Source organism: Nymphaea colorata, chromosome 8 (genome assembly GCF_008831285.2).
Source record: "Nymphaea colorata isolate Beijing-Zhang1983 chromosome 8, ASM883128v2, whole genome shotgun sequence".
Classification (NCBI taxonomy): Eukaryota; Viridiplantae; Streptophyta; class Magnoliopsida; order Nymphaeales; family Nymphaeaceae; genus Nymphaea; species Nymphaea colorata.
The window spans coordinates 4,145,379-4,163,293 of NC_045145.1; the positions used below are offsets into that span (position 1 = coordinate 4,145,379).

Consider the following 17,915-nt stretch of genomic DNA (forward strand, 5'->3'; position numbering starts at 1 on the left):
GGTGGGCAATACAACAATAGACAATTTGACCAAAGGAAGGTTGCAAATGAAGGATGTGATCTTTCATCAATCTCCACAACATTGAATCAAATCATGTCGGTGCTTCAACCTATGATCAAGGAGTCGAATCCCGGAGTACTAGCAACAACGGCATCCACCTCCAACACTCTCGGTATGTTTCATTGGCTTTTAGATTCCGGTGCATCTTTTCATGACACCAAATATATCAACTTTGACCAATTTTGAACAAGAAAGAAAAGAATCCAATGTAGTTACCACCGATGGAACATCTTTGAATGTTAAGGGGATTGGGGATTTTGAACAGGAATGTGGAAAACAAAAGTTCTTTGTTCCAAAAGTTAGTTATGTTCCTAAACTTAATCTTAACTTACTTTCTGTATCTCAAATTTCAGATCTTGGTTTTGACATTGTTTTCTTATCAAATAAATGTGTGGTACAGGATCACCAAACCGGGAGATTGATTGGGGAAGGTTCTAGAAAATGAGATCTTTACTACAAGGACAATTTATGTATCCCTAAGGAAAAGTTTTGGCACTATGTGAAAAATGTGGATATCAATGTTTGACATCAAAGATTAGGTCATCCAAACATTAGAAAATTGTCATGAGTCCTACCAAGGACGTTTGTATTGAAAATTTCAAATGTAATGATTGTATATATGAAAAATGAAATCTTATCTTTTGGACAAAGAAGCTTGTTTTCCTCTTTTCCTTTTAAACTTGTTCATTCCAATGTGTGGGGACCCTCTCTTATCATGTCAAAAGGAGGGCTATCATATTATGTGATATTTGTGGACGATTTCACTAGATATTGTTGTTTTTTTTAAGATACAAATCTAAGGTTTTTGACATGTTCAAAATTTTCACAACTTAGTTCAAACACAGTTTAATGCTAAATTAAAAATTCTAAGGACTGATTTTAGAGGAGAATACATTTCAAATGAGTTCAAAAGATATTTAAAAAACTATGGAATAGTCCATCAAAAACTTGTTGAAAAACACTTCAACAAAATGGACTTTCTGAAAGAAAACATAGGCACATAATTGAAACAACTAGAACTCTTCTTATTGCAAAAAATGTGCCTAAAAACTTTTGGGCCGAAACAACCCTAGCCTCTGTATATCTCATAAATAGAATGTCTTCAAAAACTTTAAATAATACAACCCCTTTTGAAAAATTATTCAAATATGAACCTGATTTCAAAAGGTTTCGTGTTTTTTGTTGCAAATGTTGTGTTCTTAATGACAAGATTGATAAACTAAGTTCAAAAGTTATTGAGTGTGTTTTTATTTGTTATTCTGAAACACAAAAAGACTATAAATGTTATGATCCAATCAAAGACAATATCATAGTTTCAAGAAATGTAAAGTTTTGTGAAGACAAAAATGAATTCAAAACTTGTGGAGAGTCACAACACAACAATGACTATTCCTTTTTATTTAAGTATCTCTCTCAGTGTGATGATGAAATGCATGATGTTGATGATAGTAACACTGATGATAATAATAGTGAAGTAGCTAAGGATATAATCACATATCATAGAAGAAACCGGCAACATGATGCTGGTGAAAGAGAACATCATGAGACTATTGATCTCCAACCAACTCCACAAAGTGAAGAAAACCTTAGAAGATCCATTAGAAATGTAAGACAACCCAATAGATTTGTGTCATATGAGACTTTTACCCCAACTCATACAGCTAGAATTAATGTCATTTACTCTCACTTTGAACCTTACTTTTAATGAAACATCCAAATATATTGAGTGGAAGAATGCCATGTTAGAAGAATTAGATGCCTTCAGAAAAGCCCAAACTTGAGAAATACAAGACTTACCTATAGAAAAAAAGACTATTGGATGCAAGTGGGTTTACAAGATGAATACTATAAGTGATGGATCTCTAGAAAGATATAAGGCGATGCTTCTTGCAAAAGGTTATACACAAGAATATGGTATTGACTATGAGGAAACTTTTGCGTATGTAGTTAGATTAGGACTCTTATTGCTTTAGCATCCATTAAAAACTAGAACATCTATCAAATGGATGTTAAAAATGTTTTTTTAAATGGAGATCTTTTGAAAGAAGTTTATATGGAAGTATCACCTGGTTTGTCTATTTTACAAGGAAAAGTTCTTAGACTTAAGAAGGTTCTTTATGGCCTCAAACAAGATCCTAAAGCTTGGTTTGATCGTTTTAACTCTGTTATTTCTTATTACGGATTTCATTCATATTTAACTGAGTGTTTGTTAACAATACTACTACAGGTATCATAATCCTCCTACTGTATGTTGACGACATGATCATTACAGGTAGTGATAAGGAAGGTATTACGGAATGTAAGAGATTACTATAGAAAAAATGAAAGATTTAGGTTTTCTAACATATTTCTTGGGTATTGAGGTTGCATATTCTACTAAAGGATATTTTTTGTCACAAACTAAGTTTATTGTAGGGATCATTGCTAAATCAAGCATATCATTGTTAAATCAAGCATAACAGATGATAAGGTCACAGAAACTCCTGAAGCAGTAGGAAACAAAATGAATATTGATGATGGAATTTCACTTACCAATCTCACTCCTTACCGATAGCTTGTGGGCTTCTTAATGTATCTTAGTATCACTCGGCCTGATATTGCTCATGCAGTTCATAGTGTGAGTCAATTTCAACATGCTCCATCAACTGTTCATATGAGAGTTGTTCTTCGTATCACTAAATACATTAAGCAAACAATAAATAAGAGAGCTTCTTCTTCCTCCTTAAACTTGATTGGTTATACTGATGTTGATTGGGGAAGAGATCCAAATGATAGACACTCAACTACTGGTTTTTGTGTTTTTTTTAGGAGAATCACTCATCTCATGGAAGTGCAAGAAGCAACAGAAAGTCTTCATATCCTCTATTGAAGCTGAATATCAAGCCATGACTACTAGAACTATGGAAATTGTCTGGCTTCGTCAAATACTTCTTGATATGGGAACAAGAATTGAAGAACCCACTGATTTGTGCTCCGACAACAAGAGTTCTATCTACATTGCCAAGAATCAAACATAACATGAACGAACAAAGCATATAGAGATGGATTGTCACTATGTTCGTGAAGAATTTTTGAAGAAGACTATCAAGCTCTCATATGTCTCGGTCCTCCGAGTTTCAACTAGCTGACTTCTTCACCAAGCTTTTATGTTCTCCCAGATTCAACTTTCTTTTAGATAAACTTTCGGTGATAGCACCGTAAGTTTAAGGAGGGGTGTTAAGAAATAAGATCTCATAGTGACATTGTAACTAGGTTTTTAGCTTAGGTATTTTACATTTCTATTTTCTTTTTCTTTTCTTTTTCTTTTCTATTTTCTTTTTCTTTTCCTTTTACATTTCTTTTACATTTCTATTTTCTTTTTCTTTTCTTTTACATTTCTATTTTCTTTTTCTTTTCTTTTTATTTTATTTTCTTTTCTTTTTGCCCTCAATCTAGCCGTTGGAGGTTCCAACGGCTCACAAAAGAGCCGTTGGAGGTTCCAACGGCTCACAAAAGAGCCGTTGGAACTCCCAACGGCTAGAACCACTCTTTCTTTTAGCCTCTTCTTCTTTCTTGTCTCTTGTATATATATTTTAGCAATCTCTTGTATTGCTGTTTTACACAGCCATTGAATATTCATTCAATAAGATTAATATCTTTTCAAGTGGTCTTAGTGTTTTTTCTATCATATTCTTCTTTAGTGACTATTATAGTCACATTTATAGCAACCACCTTGGTTGCATGTGGACTAAGATGCTTATTGAGAAGATGGTGAAACCCTGTCTATCTGATCCAAAAAATCATCTGGCACAGTTCTTTGTGCTAGCCCTTTTCCAAGAATGGTACAATTTAAGCCACATATATGATGCACCATAACTCCAAATAATCTGCAAAACAGAAGAAAAAAAGAAGTTATTATAGGCCCAAGGAAACTATAAATAAGAAGAGACATACCATAGGAACTCTGGCTCTTCATGCCCTTCAGTAGTCACTTAACCATGCTAATTAGGGTGTGTTTCCTTTCACCATGGATAAAGGTAAGTGTGATTAAAGGAATAAAAGCTTGCATTAATGTCTTTCCCCTGCTTAGACATTTTGGCATTTTGCCATGGATAACCTGCACTGTGAAGCACATATTGTTGAATTTGATCCATCAAATCAATCAAAACACATGTAGTTCCATCATGCAAAGTAACTCCACAATGGACCACAAGAAGAAGATAAAAAAAAAAAGGAGAAGAAGAAAGGATGGGTACGATGGCTCTTCAGTGTTCACTGTTCAGTAATTCCAAAAATATGGTTGCCTCTATACATTTTTCTCTGATAACACCAATTAGTTTTGAGTGCGTCCATTCCTTTTTCTGCCTAGACTCCGTCAATATTTCAAAAAGTGAATGACAGTCTCCTTTTCCAAATACTCCATATACAATTGGGTTTCATGAAACTTGAGGAGTAGTGCTTCTTAAAGGAAATGCCAGCTCAATTCCAAGTCTTTTGTCTATGCAAATGCCAAAAATACACCCACATTCGACAAGTTCAGGGATAACATTCCTATGCTTCATCTGCTTAATAGTACTTTTACGAGTACATCAAATAAGCATTATGGGTTTAGATTCTAATGCCCCATCCTGCAAATTTTCGAGAATTACTTGACATAGTTCTGCATAACAAACGTAGATTTCACTGCTTTCATTTTGAGTAAACAGAAGCTTTCCATTGCAAGATACATTCAAAAATACCACACAGAAAAAATAATGTGAGCATGAATACAGAGACAAGATGCATATACTAAAAAATATATATAAAAGAAAGTGACAAATTACAGGGAGTAGTTTCAATAAGGGTAGCCTAAATCAATAGAAACAAGCTGCCTTGTCCTCTCAAAGTCTATTTGCCCATGTTTTCAAGATGAGCAACTAATAATTACTTTTGTATAAGTTTATCACACAGCCCACCTCATCAGTCATCAGAGAAAAGCCAACTTAATTTGCAGAAATTATCTGCACTCATTTCCTCTGGAGATTTTCATTGCATTATTTTTGGTGAAAATTGTGTAGCACTGGAGCTGTCCTCATACTTTCTTTGAAAAAACAACCAGTTGAGACTCTTCTGCTGAATCTCTCTGCAAATGGAAAAGAAACATCTAAAAAAATATGGTTTAATATTACAAGTTACAACTACAACTGCTTGCAAAAGAATACCATCTAAAGATACCATCTAAAGATACCATCTAAAAGAGCTTCAAAGCTGCAAAAATGGTAAATCAGCTCATAGGAGATGGGAACAGGTTAAAGGACTTGTCTGTCCAAAAAAACATATGCAGGAATGGGAAAAAGGCCCATAATTTCATGAAACTTTAAAGCATATCACTTAAAGCTAGAAGAACTTTATAGACAAACATTTGATTGAAGGCACTTTTGACCAAGAAATGCATTAAAAGATGTTGATGTCCAACTCCAAGCAAAACTAAAGGATCACTCACTTAAATGTTCCAGACATTTCTATCCATCAAAAAGAACAAACTGTTTTACTGGACTGCCTCCATACTAGTTCTTATTCAGGCCTTCAATTTGCCTTATCTCCTCTTTGCATCCACAGGGTTGAGAGCACCGAAGTTCCACAGCAACTCATGAATTGCTAAAAGTGTTCAAGAATAGGACCTCATATTAGTAGTCATTAGACTGAATTGAATCAATCAAAGCCGGCAACATCTGTAAATCATGTGATTCTGCAAGCAAGAAGGAAAAGAAGACATGTTCAAAACCATATATTAGACCAAGAGATACAGATTTTTCTAAAGGGTTCAATTTCTCTAAAACCAGAAGGTAAAAGATTAATCATATGTTTTTTCACTGCAACCTGCTATTCCATCTCTGCAGGAAACAATGGCAAACAAAAGTGAATAATGGAGATTAAACATGCAAATGGAAGTGAATATTTTTCAGAAACCGCCACAGATACATACCTTATACAAATAATGAATGTTCACCTGGGTATGTATCATGTTTTCCATTTGAATAACAAACTTAAAATACAGAATCCGCAAGTAGGACCATTGAAAGAGAAAATGAGAGAGAGAGAGAGAGAAAGAGAGAGACAGAGACCCGATGATGAAGTATATTGCATTAAAGTTGAAACTAGAAAAAGTGATGCCTATACAGATTACATCCAAGTGCCAAAAGAAAGTGTTCATATACATCAACAAAAAGGAATACAAAAATTATTGTACAAGAAAATGCAATTCCTTGGTCTATGCTGCTATGCGTCATCGTTGCACCATCCTTGTGCCTCCATGAACTGCTCTAGTCGCCTTACTCTCTGATCAAGTGCTTCATTTTGCAGCACAAGTAATTTTTTGCTCAGCTTAGATCCAACAATATTTCCAACACGGGCACCAAGCCCGTATATAGGAGCACATCCAGCATCCTTCGGGAGCTTCTGCATATGGTTTGGTGCTTCATGTGCATCAGCTGGCTTTTTTAAGGCTTGGTCACTAAGTTTAGTCTAAGTACAAAAAAAATTCAATAGCATACGGTCGTTTATAAAAATCAATAGATGTAAAACAACTCAACTTACAATTATAGGGACAACGTCTTCTTTTCTGCTAGAACATCGCACAATTCTGTGTGTTTTAATCCACATGTCAAGTCGAGCCACATCAATGTCTTCATTGCCATTCATTGACTACATTATAAGTAGATTGTTAATATAGTATTGATGATCACATAACGAAGTTTACAAACATAAAAATACAAACAACTTTTGTATAACAAGAACCTGTTCTGTGCGAAAATATGCCAAGCTCTTTGTCCCCAAAGTTTGAAGCATCATCTGTTGTGCATGATTGTTTGCATTTGTAAAGCTTTCTGCCTACAAATAATAACAAACTATGAAATGTTAATAATAAGTTAAATAAACGTTAATTTCATTTACATATCATACTCACCTTTGACTTCTCACAATCGAAGTATTCCATGAGAGACTTCCACTGGTCTTGAGAAATCTCCTTGGGGCAGGCTTGCAACCGTGCATTTTCAGAATCATGGATGTAGTAAATGTTCCAAAGTACGTTTCTCCAATCAGTCCACTTTTTCCTGAACGAGTCCATCACATAACATCGAAAAGCCCCTGGAAGATCTCTCTTACCTGGAAGCTCAAATTTGTTCTACATCATAAAAAATGTAATCAAATATTTAATTAAGATTCAATGTAAGACATCTATTTGAAAGTGAAAAGGATCAAATTGAAATAAATACCTTGACTTGTATCCACACATCATCTTTATAACTATTAGGTAATTCGGTCCATGTATGGTAAATAACTGGTGCCTTATCTAAATCTCGAGCTAAAACTCCCAAATAGTGTGATAAGTCTTTGGCATGTGATCCATGTGGCTGCCCTAACCTATTAATACGAAGAGGAAACTTCTCACCAGGAAGTAACTTCACAACAGCCATACCTCGATTCAGACCTCTTGACTTCTTCTGCTGTGCATCTGAAATATGACAATTTATTACATTTACAGATCGATATACATCAGACAATAAATCAAGTCATAAATTAAAGTAATATGCACAGCAACTGATACCAGAGCTTTCAGCACCATCAGTTTGACAGGAGTGATTGTACTGCAAGTATGCAGGTACCCTGTGAGGCATCTGAAATGACAAATTAACAAATCGTAAACATCCATATATGTAAGTGAAAAAACATGTTCACTGATAAACATTGGTTAAAAAACTGAAGTTAAAACTTTAAAGGTAAACAAGATGATTGTGTCCAGATTTTCATCCAACTGCTCAGTTCATGGGGTGTCTTCAATTCAAGTTATGAGAATATAATAAGTATCAAACAAGAACAAAGAAACTAACTAGTCAAACTTTCATATTCTTTTGGAGAAGTAAACAAAATTATATTGCAGCAATTCTCTAGAAATAAAAAATATAAAAACCCCTTGCCAAACTAAATGGTTTTCTATCACCGTCTTGCCAAACTTTCATTAGATCACCGTGAGACTTAACCGCTTCTCCCCGTACTTGGTTTCCAGGGAAAGTTATATTTTCAGCTTCAGCATAAGAGGGGCGAGTAAGCCCACACCTGCCTGCCCCGATAGACATGCAGGCCAGAGGACCCATTGTCAAGGCCCCCCCAGGTAAGCGTAGGCAACGGCCTAGGTACTCAACACGCTGCCAGGTACCCAGCTCATAATGGGTCAGGCCAAGGCAGTGTTTGTGTCCCTCGCCCACCCCTTGGGCCAACCCGACCCATTTTCGAGCCGTGCAACAGCTTTTGGGTCAAGTCCCATGGGTCTAACCTACCCAGTTCACACCCTCTCCTCCCCGCCTTCCTTTTTTTTTTTCCACTCTCCTACCTCGCTCACTCTCTCTCTCTTGTCCAGGTATCCTCTGCTCTCATGTTCCACCTACATCTAACCAATTGCATGTGTGCATCCATTGTCTTCTCAGGCATGTTCCCCATCCCCCTACCCCCCTCTCTATCTCTCACACCTCACCCTCGATGATGCTGAGGGTTTCTAAAACAAAAACCCCCAAAATCATTGAGGGGTTTCCATTTCAAATGGCAGCAGCATTGGAACAATTACTAATTTACTATTGCTAGTCCTTTAAAGCTATAGGCAAAGAAGTTTTAGTTTATTTAAAGAAAATTGTATGACAACCCACTAAAAGTCCAGCTGAACAACATCTAGAAATGCTGTATACCTCTTGTTGATTTAATAATGTCAGTTCTGTCTTTGTGATTGCTACTCAACCATCAGTTTATCATCAAATGATTATGTTCTATTTTGTAACTACCGGTACCTAATCTTCTAATGTCATTTGTCACAAATGGACCAGACGAAGTATGAAGAAAACATGGACCAAAAGTTTAATAGATTAAATGGGGCAAGTAACATGCATTGTGTTACAGTGAAGCTCTATCCTTAAGTTTTTATCAGTATTTGATTAATTCCATCCTTTGACAAGTCGCATATGTACTAACTAATGATGAGAATTTGTTGATCTTCATATTTAAGTTGCATGGAGCTCATAATATGATGGCTACTCTCTCAAAAGAACAATTAGGCAGAGGAGTCATCTGCTCATCTGCTGGAACCAGGCCGAAGATGTCGCATTGGCTGCTCAAAGTTAAACTATCATGCAGTGATTTCATGCCTGCTTCTTTTATTTAGGGAAGGGAAACTGCCCCAAGGCCATGCTCCTATGCATCCAAGGCTCTCTGTCTTCCATAAGGGCATGGGTGGACCTAAAGTACATCTTCTAACTCAGGTGTCGTGCTTGTCATTGTTTGCAGCCCAAAGGAGTAGTGCACTGGAGCGTGACAGAGGCTATGGGATTTGAACCTCAGACCACTTGACTGTGAGTTGCTTTACTGCCCGGTTGCACTACTCCCCTTGAGGCAATTGTTATACCTGTTACAACACCAGACATAAAGGTCTTTCCTCACAATTTTGAATTTTCCCATAAGCATTTAAGATTCAATTTGGAGTCCTAACCTAATAATTGTGCTAATAAATTATCCATTTAAGGTTTTTAGTGCTGGATACTTCTGTAATAGGCATGGAGCTCAATCCAGTTTCTCCTCTGTCCATACTTCCACCTAAGAATTCTGAATTGAGAAGAAACCCAGTATCCAGCTAAGTTAGAAACATTTTTTGACTGAATGAAAATCATCAATTCATAAGAAAATCCCCCAAACTTTTCAAAAAAAGCAAAGAAAGAATTATCTCGCCACATTATGAATATACATGGACCATCTAAGTTCCAACAAGCATAACTAGTTCCAATAAGCACATTAGTTGCCTGTGAACCATGAGCACTGACCTTGAAACAAAATTCTGTTCCCCTAAAAATTGGTATTCTGTCAAAGAGCAACCTGATCCGATCTTCACCACAGAGTTCAAGTCACAGTTCCTGCAAATGGTATAACCAAGATAAAAGCATTTCAGCTTTCTGATCAACTGATATGATAAAAAAAACAATGACAGAATATACATGTTTCGCTGTTTAATACCTCCGTCCATAGAAAGAAGGAAATCGTTATTCTCTAGATGGATACACATCACAAGGTAAATAAATATTGTCAAGAATGACATTGTTGGAATTTTTTTTTTCTTAGATATGTTGGCAGCAGCTTTCATTCATTATGGTTGGCAGCATGGATCCGATTTTCAATACCATTGATATGATATATAACAGCATCAGCGTGGTTTGTAATATCAATAGCATGATTAACGCGAGTTTTGATATGGCGATAATCATGTTGTGTTTACTATCAAACGATTGAGAGGTCCACATACAAGACAGAATATAGTAACAATCCTTCGAGCTCATAAACAAGGAAAAAAAGACTTTCTGCTCTGGGTGAAGCAAAATCTAACACTCGTAGAAAAATAAAGGGGAAGATCAGAGTATTGGGATTTTGCAAATGATGAATCCAGTCACTAAAACAGAAGCTCTGGAGATGATTCCCATAAAACAGAAATGATTTAGGGATGATTGATATTCTCTGGAGATATACATAAAACATGAAAGGAAGTACCTGCGACAGAGAGGTTGATGTCTCTGCGACGACGGCTCCAGCAGTCGGCCGCCGGAAAGAGCGCGAGACGAAACCAGCAAACAATGAGCCCTAGATGAAGAAATCTGGAAGTCGATGGCTCCGGCGGATGAAGTAACTGCAAAAGTCTGCAATGCCAAACAGACCCGACGGCAACGGAGACGAAAGAGCGGCTGACGGCTTCGGCGGTGGCGGCTCCGGCGAAATACGACTCTGGGGAGGTGGGTTCGGCGAACGAATGCTGGAATATTCCGCGAGAATAAATCAGGGTTTGAGAACTAGGTTTTGGCGGGAGGGCGGGATATGTAGCGCGGTCATATAACGGTAAGGTAAATTGGTTAAATCACATACATGTCATATATTACCGGTGACTGATCATCGCCGGTATATATTAAACATAGTTATCATAAATTCACTGATCCATCTTCAATAATCTCAAATCTAGTTAGTCGGACTGAATGTCTGTGAATGATGAGTCCTTACTTCCATTTTCATGAGTTTTAATTTTTTTTTGGACTATAAACAATGGCATGCACAGCAGCAGTGTGAATTGGGAAAGGAGCAAGGAACGAGTCCAGTCAACTCGACTTGTTTTTTAAACAAATCAAGCTCGAGTTTAAATATAAGCTCAATATGTTAATGAGTTGAGTTGAGTCCGTCGAACTTGGCTCGGCTCTATTTTATTTTTTTTCGTTTAACCCGCTTAATCTCATTTTTTGTTTTATATTTTTTTATTTTCCCTCTCTTCAACGCGCCACATGCCACGTTTCTTTTTACTTCATTTTCCCAACATTTTTTTTACTTCATTTTTCATTCATTTTCTCTTTTCTCACAACACTGATTGCATAATGACCTGCACAAAACCAAAGGAAGAACGAAGGTAGCGTGCCGAGCACGCTGGATAATCGAGCGGTCGAGCCGAGCTCGAGTTCAAAAGCAAAAGCTAGAGTCGAGTTCGAGCTGATGTTTTGAAGCTCGTGTCGAGCTCGAGCTAACTAAATATGAGTCGAGCCAAGCTCGAGCTAACTAAATATGAGTCGAGCCAAGCTCGAGCTGGCCGAACTCGAGCTCGACTCGTATGCAGCCCTAAAAAGGAGGTGACTTCGCCTCTTGTGAAGCGCCTATGATGATTATGATTACTTTATCCCTTAAGAATATTTGGGTACAATACTGAACATAATGCGTGGTGAATGTCTGATCACCCTATTGAACCATCTCTGAAAGCATATGATTAATCAGAGGTGTTTAGCTGCATATTTACCCTTCTATTGTCCCTCACAATAAAAAACGAAGCCGCTCCTAGAAGTAGACCATGTGTGTGGAATGTGTCATAAAGGATGTGTTTTTATGATCCAATCCTCAAAATAAGAATTTGGTTCAGGCATGTGATATATTTCATGACATAAAATTCCTTTACAAAGAGACAAAGATCTTGGCTCATAGCTGAAGAACTATCATGATGCCTCAAGCTTAGTGAAGAAACTAAAAATAAAAAATACAAACATATGATAGCCTTACCACGTTTAACTGTTCATACACCAACAAAAATGGCAGATTCAACAGGGAAATACCTAATTGTCACATGGAGTCATCTGACCCATCTTCAATCGTCTACTCACATGTTCAAACACTCACTTTTGTGTCAGCTATTCACCTTTGAGTAATCTGCTCACGCTGACCACAGTTAATCGAGTGCCCAAAATGTTAAGGTAGATGAAGACATGGATACCATTTGAGTAAATCTTATAGCAGACTTGTCAACCCAATGAAGTATTAGACCTCATCCTAAGATCACCAGGCCTCTTAATGCGGCTCGACTACCAAGAGTTGATAACACCATTGAATAACACCATTGAACATCCTTTTAGCATTGTTTTTAACATTTTGAACAACATAAAGAAAACCAAGAACATCCGAGTGAGTAAGACCCACTGATAAAGAAAACCAAGAACCTCCGAGTGAGTAAGAAAATTACGACGCACTGTTTGAAAAAACTTAAACCCATCCATCCCTTTTCCACTTATGTCTAATTGTCTAGTGAGGACTGACAAGACTATACTTTTGTCTTGGTACCCCATTCTCGAGAGCTAGGGTTTCCATGGGCCTTGGCACCTCCTCAATTTTTTTTTTAATTTACATGTAAATTTTAAAAAATTAACTTGTTCTGTATAAAAATTTAAAAAAAAAATATTTTGTCCCCAAACAAATGCAGAACTTCAAGAATACAAAAAAGCTCCATCTGATCATGATTCATGAGTGGCATATTGAGCTCTCCACAAAAGAATTCTTGAAGTGATGTTTGTTTTGTCCAAAACAAAAGGTCAAAATATAGTATTAAGCAGGGGCGGCAGGGGCCATGACCCCCCTCACATTTTTTTTGGAAAAATATTGATGTTTTTAAATCTTTTTAATTTAGCCTATCTAAAAATTCTGAAAAGTATTATTCGGTCTATGTGCCTTCCAATGAAAATTTAGGAATGTTTGTTGCTATTGACTAAGTACCTTCGTAATATATGCAATTATTGTTTAATATAAATCCTAAAAATGAAGTTAAACTTATCTGATGAACATTAGACACAAAACAATTATTTTCTCTTAACTAGGGATTTCAACAGTTACGTTGTCCATCGAGTCATTTTTCTTATGACAACACTGTGTCAAACTCATTACAGACGATTGCTGAGCTTCATGATCTACCTCCTTGCTGATGGTAGGGCGGGTTTGAATGTTCCTTCTATTCTTTAGAGAATGTTGTTAACAGCAACGATGTTGGCATCAATTTGTTGAAGGTATACCTCTTTGTGTTGGCAATTTGATGTAGCCTCAATGTTTTGTAACTGCATGATGTATAAAGATTAGGGATAAATGAAAGGTGTCAAAACACAAACACAATGCTTACAACTATCAGAATTCTGGGTTCAGCACCAACGTTGCTAGAGTGAGCCTGCACATCCCTAAGTTGCCAAAGGTGTTTGAGAGACTTATTTGCAGTTTTCAAGAACGACAAACAAAGCTGGTTGGGCAGGCAGGCGTGTAGAAGGTATGTTGCCTATTCAATTCCTATGGGCATTATACTCTTAGGCTATAAAAGGTGGGATCACCATACTCAAGTTAAAGGGTGTACCGTACCATACCTTACCTAGGCCCTGCCTGTGACCTCAGAGGCAGCAGGAATGGAAGTGCAATCTTCTATGGGCAGTGGATTATTAACATTTTGCTTACTTCAATGACAAACAAAGGAATTCAGGTCTTCAGTATCACCACCATCTACATGACTAGCCCAACCGGTCATAGTCTCAAACCTTCCTTATTCACCTGCTATCATAGATGATCATTCTTAGAACTCCCCAGAATCACAATTGAAATAAATAAAGTGGAAACAAACTTGAGCTCATTCGCTAGTGGCTCAGGCGCTCTGCTTACCCATAATAGCCTTGTGCCCTCAGCCATGTTGGTCAAGTGTCTGCCAGTAACTAGCAGTAATCCTGGCCCTCGATGCATGGCTCTCTTCCGCCCGGCATATGCATGTCTATGTAGGGAAAATTATCTCTTCATCTATCGAAGAAATGAGAACTCTGCCTCGATAGAGCTCTAGTATCTTCAATAATGACAAAAAAAGTGTTGCTATTCCTTGTTACAGACAAGAATCTGCTCCCTGTAACCAACCCCATTGACCTCAATGGAGCTACACCCTGGCGTTTTCTTCAAATTGCTTCCCTTCATCTTCTCCCTAATTCTCATGGCATCAGTCCATCTACCGGTACGTGCATAAACATTTGCCAGAAGTACATAGTTGTCGCTGTTGCTTGGCTCCAACACAAGGAGCCTCTTTGTAGTAATTTCTGCCAGTTCTACATCACCGTGAACAGCACAAGCACTCAACAGTGTACGCCAGAGGACGGGGTCAGGGTCAAAAGGCATCTTCAATATGAATTTGTATGCTTCATCAAGCCGTCCAGACCGACTAAGAAGGTCAACCATGCAGCCATAATGCTTCATCTGTGGTGACAGATGATAGACATTCATCATCTGTTCAAAGTACCCATAACCTTGATCCACCAATCCCTCGTGGCTGCAGGCAAGTAGAATACCAATGAAAGTCACGTCACTCGGTTGAACGCCTACCCTTATCATTTCAGGGAAAAGCTGAAGGGCATCGCTTGCACGACCATTCACAGCCAACCCCAAGATGATTGAATTCCACGAAAGGACATCCTTCTGAGGCATGTTGTAGAAGACATCAATGGCCATGTCAATGCTTCCACACTTACAATACATGTCTACTAAGGCATTTCCTAAGAAAACGTCGGATTTTACCCTGTTTTGGTGGATGTAATTGTGAATCCATCTTCCTATATTCAAAGCCCCTAGATGGGCACAAGCCGAAAGGACGCTCACTAATGTTATTTCGTCAGGCTTGATATTTTCTATCAGCATTTGGCGGAACAGTGCCAGTGCCTCAGAGAACTCACTAGCTTGCGAGTAGCCAGCAATCATGGCTGTCCATGAGACGAGATCCCTTTCAGGCATCTCATCAAACAATTTTCTTGCAGCTGCTATGTCTCCCGCCTTGGCACAAGCCGTAATCATAGCATTCCAAGACACGTTGTTTCTTTTGGACATCTCAACAAACACTTTGTACGCATCATCGACGCAACCACATCGTCCATACATGTCAATGAGGGTGTTACAGAGGAACATGTCTAACTTCACACTGTTCTTCTCTATGTACTCCACCACTAACCGAGCTATCCCCCATTCACCAAGATGAGTGCATGCCAAGATCACCTTTCCCATCGTAATCTCGTCAGCAAGTACATTTTGGGACTGCATTTCCTGAAACAGTGCCAAAACATCCCGCAAGCAGCCGTTTTGACTGTAGCCAGATATCAAACAGTTCCAAGACACCAAATCCCTCTCAGGCATCTCATCAAACAACTGGCGTGCATTCCCAATTTTCTTATTTGCAGCATACATATGGATCAAAGCATTTTGCACAAATACATTGGAAGAAAGCCCCATTTTTACTATATCTCCATGCATTTTACGTCCTTCTGCAATCTCTTCCAATCGAGAACAAGCTTTGAGCGCAAATGGAAATGTGTAGTTGTCAGGTTGGACGCCCCGTTGCTTCATTCGCTTGTAGAAACCAATAGCATCTTCAGGCTTACTTCCCTCGGCAGAAGTTCTGATCACGGTGTTCCAGATGAAATAGGATTGGTGCTCAACCCGCTCAAAAACCAGGCACGCATATTCCAAGTCACAAGTTGATGGAGTACAAGAAGAGAGCATGTTCAACATTGAAGGGCCATCTCTCTCTAATCCTAGTACTACAAGGCGTGCGTGGAGCTTCCTCAGAGAGGCCATCCTGGTGAAGGAGCAACCAGAAAGAGAAGACTTTGATGCCCATCTACCACCTCAATGTCGCATAGCATGCTTTTGGCCTGCTTCTAGTCACATCTTTGGAGGAGCAACGAATCTCCAACAGAACAGAAGCATCAAATTGGATCGTTCTCCACCTTAAGCAAATCCATAGTTTCCAGGGATGAACTGCTCGGAACTAAAGTCGAACTCCTTAGCCTTAGTAGTAGCATCTTTGTGAAGTATTTAGCATCAAAAGTGAGTCGCTGTGGCCGAGAAAAATAACACATAGCAACCTGCATCGTTGAGAACTAACGGATTGGTGTGGTGGCTCTAATGAGTTCTTAGCCTTAGTAATAGCATCGTCGAGAACTAGCGGATTGGTGTAAAGTCCCATTGCCCGAATGAAATAAGAAATATATAAATATGCAACAATATAAAAAAGATATATTTCTTCTGCCATTCGTTACATATTAGAGATGCACATAGAAAATAGAAAATAAATGAGAATCTCCCAATAGCATCCATTAGGTTGTGTTTGTTTCATCAAGGGTTTCAAATCCACTAACTCAAATCTATGGATTTAAGATCGGAACTCTCCCACACCTAAACCTTCCTATTTCCCTAATCTGACCTTAAATTCATTGTTTTTAACATGTCCATGAATTTAAAATGAGGGTTTCTCAAAATACACTTCTTTATGGAGTCTTGAATGTTAAATCGAAAGCTATCAAACACAACCTTAGTGACATACACATTTGGATTTGGTTTGCATCTTCTAGAAGTTTCCTTGGGATTTGGTTTGAATCATGGCTACCGAAGCACACTAAAATTAAAATCAGTAGGCGGACATCCATTGTCGAATAATTTTTTTAATATTTTGTAACACTAAAAACTTGTGTCACAAACGGTGCATTCTGTAGCCCAAGACGGTGGCTAATGAACTATTGTCACGGAACCCACTATGTATTATTAATGACAGTTTTTAGCATTGCAAAATTCAAAAAAGCATCTGGTTATTAACTTTAGTAGGCTGACTTAAGTTCTTTCAAAAGCATATCAAGAATTTTAAGCCTCTAATACCTCTATAGCAGGAGCACAACTAAAAGTTTCTTTCCTTGGGGTAATAAATATGCAGTTAAACAAATTTTCAATTTGCCATGGGGCAGTGATCTGGTCTCATGGGGCTGTCCTATATAGCTGGACTTAAGTCCACCTAAGTCCAACCATTGAATTAAGATTTGAGAGACTCGCACTGAGACCCTATGTATCTTTGCCCTATAATGGTAGCTAATAGCTACTCTTCTGAACTGCAAACGGTGGTATTAGGATACTCTAGTTGATATATGTACCACCAGACCACTCAGGTCCTGAAGCTGCCTTGGATCTCAGGAGTGAGGGGAGGGGCTTCGGCACCTTCCAAGCATGTCCCCCTTGTAATGGTAAACTAATTAATTTGGAGGTAAATTGGGATTTTCATTATCACAATTGCACTGTGAAATAATAGAGGAGTCTATTTCATATCCTCAAACCCTAATATTAAACTAACCTAACCAACGGTTGCCAACTACAATCAAAAGGAATTACTTTTACAAGTCCATATGGATTTTTTGAAGTAGAACCACTATGATGGGGTTGTCCCTCCATAATGGAGGATTCTTCTCTAGCCCTTTAAAATGGAAGTTCATTTGAAATTAGTTATGCAGTGAGTGCTTGTCAGAATTTATCAAGATCATATTTGTGAACAAGGTCAGTGGACTAAAACCTACATGCATAGAGGCCGTAGTAGGTAGTTAAATATTACTGTACAAGCAAATACGCATATAATTTATATAATAGTTGAAGACTGCCCCAAGGGGCAGTACACATGGGCGGGCTCGGGGGCGCGTTGAAGGTGTGTCTCCAGTTTGACACATGGTTATGCCGCTTATACCTTA

At 38.0% G+C, this 17,915-nt stretch overlaps 2 protein-coding genes across 6 annotated transcripts; both read right to left on the reverse strand.

Moving 5' to 3' along the window:
* Positions 1-5,578: 5,578 nt before the first annotated feature.
* LOC116258409 (uncharacterized) lies at positions 5,579-10,982 on the reverse strand. 3 transcript variants are annotated; one of them, XM_050078987.1, is made up of 8 exons: positions 10,600-10,982; positions 9,882-9,971; positions 7,628-7,697; positions 7,296-7,534; positions 6,986-7,204; positions 6,817-6,909; positions 6,616-6,723; positions 5,579-5,676 (listed from the first exon to the last, which is right to left on the reverse strand). In XM_050078987.1, the coding sequence occupies exons 3-8, from the start codon at positions 7,695-7,697 to the stop codon at positions 5,605-5,607; spliced, it is 801 nt and encodes a 266-aa protein (XP_049934944.1). In that variant the 5' UTR covers positions 9,882-9,971; positions 10,600-10,982; the 3' UTR covers positions 5,579-5,604. The 3 variants fall into 3 exon arrangements, with proteins under 3 accessions (XP_049934944.1, XP_031491405.1, XP_031491404.1); XM_031635545.2 differs by lacking the exon at positions 5,579-5,676 and adding an exon at positions 6,148-6,477 and having other exon boundaries at positions 10,600-10,972; XM_031635544.2 differs by lacking the exon at positions 5,579-5,676 and adding an exon at positions 6,148-6,543 and having other exon boundaries at positions 10,600-10,968.
* Positions 10,983-12,183: 1,201 nt separating this feature from the next.
* LOC116258404 (pentatricopeptide repeat-containing protein At2g22410, mitochondrial-like) lies at positions 12,184-16,325 on the reverse strand. 3 transcript variants are annotated; one of them, XM_031635540.2, is made up of 2 exons: positions 14,041-16,325; positions 12,184-13,454 (listed from the first exon to the last, which is right to left on the reverse strand). In XM_031635540.2, exon 1 carries the CDS (start codon positions 15,982-15,984, stop codon positions 14,242-14,244), a length of 1,743 nt encoding a protein of 580 aa, XP_031491400.1. In that variant the 5' UTR covers positions 15,985-16,325; the 3' UTR covers positions 12,184-13,454; positions 14,041-14,241. The 3 variants fall into 3 exon arrangements, with proteins under 3 accessions (XP_031491400.1, XP_049934941.1, XP_049934942.1); XM_050078984.1 differs by lacking the exon at positions 12,184-13,454 and adding an exon at positions 13,886-13,932; XM_050078985.1 differs by lacking the exon at positions 12,184-13,454 and adding an exon at positions 13,886-13,935.
* Positions 16,326-17,915: the final 1,590 nt, after the last annotated feature.

Coding starts and splice junctions, on each gene's coding strand:
- LOC116258409 (XM_031635544.2), bottom strand. CDS start 7,697: ATGCCTCACAGGGTACCTGCATACTTGCAGTACAATCACTCCTGTCAA. Junction 7,205..7,295: donor ATGTGTGGATACAAGTCAAG/GTATTTATTTCA, acceptor TTTATGATGTAG/AACAAATTTGAGCTTCCAGG. Junction 6,544..6,615: donor AAGACGTTGTCCCTATAATT/GTAAGTTGAGTT, acceptor TTTTGTACTTAG/ACTAAACTTAGTGACCAAGC.
- LOC116258404 (XM_031635540.2), bottom strand. CDS start 15,984: ATGGCCTCTCTGAGGAAGCTCCACGCACGCCTTGTAGTACTAGGATTA.